The sequence below is a fragment of the Eurypyga helias genome, unplaced genomic scaffold, assembly GCF_000690775.1.
Source record: "Eurypyga helias isolate BGI_N326 unplaced genomic scaffold, ASM69077v1 scaffold14615, whole genome shotgun sequence".
NCBI classification, from domain to species: domain Eukaryota; kingdom Metazoa; phylum Chordata; class Aves; order Eurypygiformes; family Eurypygidae; genus Eurypyga; species Eurypyga helias.
In genome coordinates, this window is record NW_010253479.1 from 10954 (window position 1) to 18469 (window position 7516).

The window sequence follows — 7516 nt, forward strand, 5'->3', positions numbered from 1 at the left end:
GCACCCAAAGCTCCCCGTGTTCTCCCTGGGGATTTTGCAAAACCCCTGCCTGTGGAGAGCTCGCCTAGTAATTTGACTTTACCAGAAATTCTTGGAGTAGCCCTTATAAAGTCGGGAAGACATGGAAATGGCAGTTGCCATCTACAGGTCCTGGCAGTGAATTAAGCAATGGGGCCAAAGGAGAAAGCAGGTTTTACTGGTGTTTCATTTATTTCTGCTTTTATTTTGAGCCCGTAAAAATTGAAGGAGTGGCTGAAACCGCAGGCATGGAGCAAGATAACTGGTTGCCAAAGCTGGATGTACCAAATGCGATCCAACAGAAAGTCATTCCAGGTAAAAAAGAGGGAGGTCGTGCCCCGCATGAGTCCAGCTCAGAGGAAACCGTGTCACCCTCCTCCCCCCGGGGAAATCTCAGGCATTGTCCAGTATCTCTAGCTCGTTTGAACGCTTTGGGATGGAAAGTGCCCCTGCTCCTCCCCATGCCAGGGCGTTGTTTGGGGATGCTGTCACCCCCGTGGATCTCGCGCTGAGGGACACGTGCCCAGGGGCAGGTGGAAGGGGTGCAGGAGCCACCGCAGTTCCCCACAGCTGTGGGGCCAGGCTAGAAAATGCTCCAGAAAGCGAGGAGAGATGGGTCATGGCTCTGCCCCAACCCCAGCGGCTCCATGGGTATCTGTTACCGTCGGGGTGGGTGTTTCTCTCCTGGCAATAAGGTGCTTGTCTGAATCAGCAAATCAACACACAGTGGTGCCTCTTACAACTGTCTTACAAGGAGTTATACACTAACTCCTCCACTTGTGCTGGAAGAGTGTTCCCCTGCAAGCAGAATTCCAAAGGGCTCCCCACTGGAGGGTACGACACCAGCAGGAGGGGTGCATGGCTCTGCGGCAAACCAGAAAGGGTTGCATCACAAAATATTTCAGACTCAGTGAAACTGGAGCGATGTTTTGGGATGCAGAAGGCAAAACACACTCACTCCAAAGCATCCCTTCAGGAAGAGGCAGTTCTGGCTGCTTTTACTTGTACCTCTCTCTGGTTTAATGTTGTTTTAGACTTTATATAGTTTGTGTCTTGAAATAACTGAAAATCTGTTGGATGGGCAGGGCAAAGGAGACCGGAAGTCGGTCAGCAGTTGTTAGTCCCTGAATGTGTGTTAAACTGGGAGAGAACACAACAGAGCTGTCGGCTTGAAGACGGCTGTAAGAAAGGTTTCTTCCATACCCCATGGACACCAACAAGATCAGTTCAACCCATTGAGTTTTCCTTGGGAATGATAAAAAAGGACTTTTATCAGAAAAGACCCCTCACATGCAAGAGTTAATTTTACAGTGAATTTTCCCTTCCCATACTCTGCCAGGGCTTTATATTTATCCCAGTCTCCTCCGTTTCCAGGCTGGTTGATCCTGATAGATACGTATGTTCTCTCTTGTCTCCATCCGAAGGGTACACTGGATTCATCCCCTGCCTCACCTTGATCAGTGGTGTGAACTACACCCAGGCCGTGATGGAAGCCATGACCGAATTCAACCGCCATCAGGTAGGTGACACCCGCAGCCCTCGTTTCAAGAACATGACGTTGGTACTGATTCACCTGCAACGCTGAAAGCGGTTTCATGTGCAGCCGTGTTAGAGCCGGGGTTGTAAGTACAAGCAAAACAAAATGCTATTAGGTAACATCTTGAAAAAATCATGAGCAATTCAATTCTGTAACTTGTTTCCTTGGGACATTAAGGGAGGATAAATGAGTTCGTAAAAGGATTAAGCAAATCCATTGAGGGTTGGTTCAAGGGTGGCTCTTAAAAATGTCGCTCTGAGTGCAGAAACACAGGATGCAGCCATGTGGGCTTCCCTTTGCAATCCCTCTTCTCTACCTGGATGGCTTCCTGGGCAGCTTGGATGGATCCCGCTCCCTTTTAATTGGTTGTAAGGCTTTTTCCTTTACTATCATAATTTGTCTTAAAGGGATATACATCTTCTTTCTCCTCCCTTTAAGACAGATGCAGAAACATCCCTACTGAAAAAATCTTTCATCCCCTTGCTTGTAAGATCTCCCTATATAATGCCATATGATCCTTCTACACGGGAAAGGGATCCCTCCCCCAGCAGTTAATCGTCTGCATGCAAAGCCACACATTTCTCCCCGCTACCGGGCTGGAGCGAGGTCCCTGGGACGCAGCCTTCTCGCTGGTCCAGCGCTGGTGAGGGATGATCAGCTCAGTGAAAGCAAGTTACAACATTTCCAGCCCTTTCTGGTCACCGGGATTCACCGCGGTGCCTTCATCCTAGAGCATACGGGTCTGATGCAGAGAAAATTCACGATTGAGGATCCCCAGCTCAGGGAAACCGGGAAGAAATGACTCAGCAGGGAGAGCAGCAGGGCTGGCAGTGTTCATGGCAGCCTGATGCTCTGGCTGAAACGTATTTCCCTGCGCTGGTTTCCCTAGCCTTTCCTTCTGCCGTTAATAGGAGTTGAAACGAAGCAAAAAGAACAAACCCCAGCCGTTATCAAACCTAAACGTGCTGTTTGCAAAGCCCTTCTGCCCCTGATTACTTAGGAAACGTCTGCCACGCAGTAAATCGGCGAGGGAGGTGTTTCTCCACCGCAGGGTTCGGCAGAATCCAGGCTCAGGGAGGTTGGCTGCAGCACATCAGGCACTGAAGGAATACGAGTGTGCTAAAAACCCTATAATCAGACCACATTTCTATCTAAGATGGCTTCTGACTTCCAGCCACTAATCTTCTGCCCTAGATCTCCGTTGCCCTAGGTTACATTCCGGGATGTGCCATGGATCACTGCTTACACTCCGCATCAGGAAAAATAATGCAATCCTCGCGCTTCAGTGCTGCGCTTGAGGAACTGCAGCATCCCTCCTCCATCAGCCACAAAAGGGTTCGATGGCTCGCTCGGCTCCGTGAACCCTGTCCCTCCAGCACCGGGCAGGGTGTGTGCCAGGAGGGCACACGGATTTAGTGACACCTTTGGCCACTGCAGAGCTGCAATATCCACCCTCTGGCACAGCCCCTTGCCTGGGCCTGACCTCGGAGGGCAGCAGATCTAGGAGTGATTCACACTCTCCTTCCAGTTAGCGCTTCCTAAGCCTTCCTGCTCATCCTAGCCTGGGAATTACTGGCTAATCACCATCAGTGGGACTCATGGAAAAACAAAACAGCTGAAGGGGTCAAACTAAAGCAGAGATGTGCAGGGTCGTAGCAGAGGTGCAGGTGAGGCACGGACCCACTCCAGCTGCTCACGGTACATCAAGGGTAGGAGCAGCACAGGGACTGGCATAGGATGCCCAAAGGGGATGGATGTGCCCAGTCTGCAGAGATCCCGAGGACCATGCCTGGGCCAGGAGCTGCCGGTGCCCCGGGGGTGCGAGCTAGCAGCAGCAGCACTGCCGAGGGCCGCTGCCAACACTCAGCGGGGAAAACTTAGCATGGAAAAAGGGAAGAGGCAGTGCAGCTCCTGATTAGAAGAAAACAGAACTGGAAAGAGAATTGCTTTACATTGGCTTAAGTATTCCCTTTAATGCACCATCAAAGCGGGCCTTTGGTAACAACAGTATGGATTGGAATGAACTTACTTTGTGGGGTTTTTTTGTTTGTTTCCCAGTTTTTTCAGAGGAACCCAGCCTACAGCTTTGGCAAGAGATTTCCCCAAACATACTGGCCTAACAAGAGAATTTACACCAGTGCTGGACAGATACCTTTCTACAAGGGCTTCATACCGGGTAGGTTCATCAGCTGAGTGGAAACGCAATTACTGGCATTAAGTAGCGCTGTAGTAGCTGTAGTGTCGTAGTAGTGAGCAGTTACTGAAATGTGCCACGTGGGTAGTAGATGGTTTTTCCAGTCTGTGCCAAGGTGCTGGAGCTGAGCCATCCCCTGCCTGTCTGCAGGAGAGCCCATCATCCTCGCTGCCAGCCTGGACTTGTGCAGAACGTTCTCTGGTTTCCAGCCACCAACTCCCTGCCTGTTCCACGGGCGCGTTACAATTTCCTGGTCAGGAAAGCGATTCTCTTCTAAAAAGCTGAGGAAAAAACCACAAGGGGTGAGACAGCAGAGAGCAGTGAAACAGTATTAGCCATCGAGATGGGTTCTGGGCACCCCATACCATCTGCCTGATCCTTGGTGGTTACTGGCGTTGCTCAAAAGGAGAGGTGTGGAGAAAGCAATTCTGTGTTGTTAAGGGGAAGCTCTGCCCATGCACCTGAAAGCATTAAGGGATCAGGACAGAATTTCAACAAAGCAGCAGCCGATGCTGCTGTCTTTGGCCACAGCGAGTCAAGAGCCCCCAGCTCAGCAGTGCGGGATGGGAAATCATGGAGAGAAGAACCAAACTCACAGCTTGTACCTAATGCCAGGCAGGGGAGGAAAACGGTAGGAGACACAAAATGCGGTAGAAATGAAAGCGAAGAGTGGGAGAACAGCTTTGCTGGCGGGATTGGACTGCAGCTGGTAGCAAGGCTGAGCCTGGAGGGGAGAATGTTGTGACTGCTAGCAGGGGCACGGGAAAGCCGCACAGAAAAAGCCGTTTAACACACGGCCAGTCAGCAGGAGCTTGAGGGGTGGTCTGAGGGAAAGGGTGGAAGCATCTTAGTGGTGGAGAAGGGTGAGGCTGGACAGGCCCTGGATCTGAGATGAAGAGAAGGATGCTGGTTTGGGCCTGCCACCACACTGCAGCCCCAGGGGAGATGGTCCCCAGTGCCACATGTTCTCCTGTCCCTTTCCTCCGGTGGCAGCTCGGGGCTATTTCGGGTGCCCATTTTCCCTGCGGTCTCACTCCCCACGGCTCAAGCCCCTGGAGAAAGGCTGCTGTGAACCTCAGGGTGACTGGGACTCCTGCAGAGAGCTGGGGAGAGCAGCCGCAGCCCTTCGTGGGAGGGTGACGCACCGAGGGTGCTGGGGGGACAGCACTGCCCTCCCCTCCGTAACCGGCTGGCCAGGGGTCACCGGCTTCGGTAGGAGGAGGAGGAGGAAGAAAAAAACCCACCTTAAAACCAGGGACAAAACCCAACTGCTTAAAGCGCCGCTTCCTGCTTTAAGTTTTCACCTACGGAAGCGTTCCCCCGTGTAGTGCTGAAACCGTCCGCCTGTCCCTGTGGACAGGCTGATGTCCCCTGCCCCGAGAGCCACCACAGTCAGCGCAACTTTAACCGCTCCAACCGGCTCGGTTCTGCAAGGAGAGACTTTGTGAGACAGGAAAAGCGACCCAGAGCTCGCTGCACAGCCGTTCTGCAGCAGGGGAGTCGCCTGCGGGGCCTGTCCGGCTGCTCGGCGACAGACTGGTCACTTCAGCCAACACCGAGCACGCAGACCGCTTCCAGTCAGTCTCCTTTGCTAACAGAGGGTGTTCGTGAGGCAGAACGGTGTGATTTGGCGTCAGGGGGGGAGGTCACTTCACAGGCAGAGGCTGCAGTAACACCCCGTTGAGTTCCCTTTAAAACCTTCACGCGCGCGGTTTCAAAAAGCGGCTCCAGCGCAGCTGCCTGCGTGGGAACATTCCGTCAGGCCATGGGTGCGGCGCAGCTCGCGACAGCCACGGCCGCCTGCGGCGCACCAGGCCGAGGGCAGCTCATCTGCCAGAAACACCCCCCGACCAGAAAGGCTACTTGCCCACGCCGTTTCGTTGCCCGGGCAGCCGGGCTAAGGCAAAGCTTAGGCACCCACGTCTGAACCTCTGCTCCCATAATGCTCAGAGCTGCTCGGCTCCTGCCAAGAGGGAAGCCTGTAACAGGAATCCACATGCAGGTCCCTAAATTTAGATGCAGCTTGGAGCAGAATTCCAGCCTCCCTGTCAAGCGTACCCCCTCTGCTAGCACCAGTCCCTCCAGTTCCCACACCACCACCGCGAGCAGGACTGCCTCCACAGCCAGCGACACACCAGGCACCCAGCTCGGCGGAAGGCGGGGCGAGAAGCGCGGTTGCCACAGGCAAGCTGGCAGAGCTCAGCCGACTCCGTTCTTTCTCTTTTCCAGAGCTCCAACAAACCTGCGCGCTTACTTTTGGGAACAGCACCCGGCAAGCTTACCGAAAGGAACAAAAGAGACGAGGTTGTGCACTGTGAAAAATGCTTTAATGGTGCCTGTACAGCATCTGAAGTGACTCTGAGAGAAGGAGAGGAACACAACACAGACAGAGAAGTTTTGAATGAAAGAGTTCATACAGCTTTAAACAAAATTTACAGGTGTTCATCTGCATAGCTTTTACTCTGCCTCTTCCTCAGCCTCCTCCTCAAACTCCCCCTCCTCCTCGGCCGTGGCATCCTGGTACTGCTGATACTCAGACACCAGGTCGTTCATGTTGCTCTCGGCCTCTGTGAATTCCATCTCGTCCATGCCCTCGCCCGTGTACCAGTGCAGGAACGCCTTTCGGCGGAACATGGCCGTGAACTGCTCAGAAATGCGCTTGAACAGCTCCTGGATGGCCGTGCTGTTACCAATGAAGGTGGCAGACATTTTCAGGCCACGAGGTGGAATGTCACAGACGGCTGTTTTAACGTTATTAGGAATCCATTCGACAAAATAGCTGCTGTTTTTGTTCTGAACGTTCAGCATTTGCTCATCAACCTCTTTCATAGACATACGGCCTCTAAAAACAGCAGCTACGGTCAGATAGCGGCCGTGACGTGGGTCACACGCGGCCATCATGTTCTTCGCATCGAACATCTGCTGCGTTAGCTCTGGCACAGTTAAAGCACGATACTGCTGGCTCCCACGGCTCGTGAGCGGGGCAAAACCAGGCATGAAAAAGTGCAAACGGGGGAAGGGAACCATGTTTACGGCCAGCTTCCGCAGGTCAGCGTTAAGCTGGCCCGGGAATCGCAGGCAGGTGGTAACACCGCTCATGGTTGCCGACACGAGATGGTTCAGATCACCATACGTAGGAGTAGTTAACTTCAGTGTTCTGAAGCATATGTCATAGAGGGCTTCGTTATCAATACAGTATGTTTCATCTGTGTTCTCCACAAGCTGGTGCACCGAGAGCGTGGCATTGTAGGGCTCTACTACAGTATCTGACACTTTAGGGGAGGGTACAACACTGAAAGTATTCATAATTCGGTCTGGGTACTCTTCACGAATTTTGCTGATGAGGAGGGTACCCATGCCAGAGCCTGTACCACCACCGAGAGAGTGAGTAAGCTGAAAGCCCTGGAGACAATCACAGCTTTCTGCCTCCTTTCTTACAACATCTAAGACAGAATCAACTAATTCAGCACCTTCCGTATAATGGCCCTTTGCCCAGTTGTTTCCTGCTCCGCTCTGACCTGGAAGAGAGCCATTTCCATATTAGATTACGGTCACTGCTTCCTGCTTGCAAGCAAAGCTTAAGCATCAGGCTACAGCAAAACCCCGCAAAAGCTTTCATTTTATCGGGCAGAGCGCTGTGGTTTCACAAAAGCACCTCTGAAACGGCTCGGTAGCGACAGGGAAAACGTTAGTTAATGGTCGCATTAATTTAATCCCTCCTGGCATTATGGAGGAGGTGATGAGAACCGAAGAGCAACGACCTCCTG

The 7516-nt window shown here is 52.6% G+C and overlaps 2 protein-coding genes across 3 annotated transcripts in view; one reads left to right on the forward strand and one right to left on the reverse strand.

Annotated features, from left to right (window-relative positions):
• Nucleotides 1–6067, forward strand: part of FAM166A (family with sequence similarity 166, member A) — a 14754-nt gene extending 8687 nt beyond the window's left edge. The window contains exons 4-7 of the mRNA XM_010152689.1: nucleotides 231–333; nucleotides 1443–1537; nucleotides 3614–3731; nucleotides 5979–6067. Of these exons, the coding sequence (XP_010150991.1) occupies nucleotides 231–333; nucleotides 1443–1537; nucleotides 3614–3731; nucleotides 5979–6067 (405 nt within the window). The remainder of the gene's footprint in view (nucleotides 1–230; nucleotides 334–1442; nucleotides 1538–3613; nucleotides 3732–5978) is intronic.
• On the reverse strand, nucleotides 6054–7414 carry LOC104510438 (tubulin beta chain). Of its 2 annotated transcripts, XM_010152688.1 has the most exons (2): nucleotides 6291–7414; nucleotides 6054–6248 (listed from the first exon to the last, which is right to left on the reverse strand). In XM_010152688.1, exons 1-2 carry the CDS (start codon nucleotides 7104–7106, stop codon nucleotides 6207–6209), a joined length of 858 nt encoding a protein of 285 aa, XP_010150990.1. In that variant the 5' UTR covers nucleotides 7107–7414; the 3' UTR covers nucleotides 6054–6206. The 2 variants fall into 2 exon arrangements, with proteins under 2 accessions (XP_010150990.1, XP_010150989.1); XM_010152687.1 differs by having other exon boundaries at nucleotides 6058–7414.
• Between the last annotated feature and the right edge of the window lie 102 nt (nucleotides 7415–7516).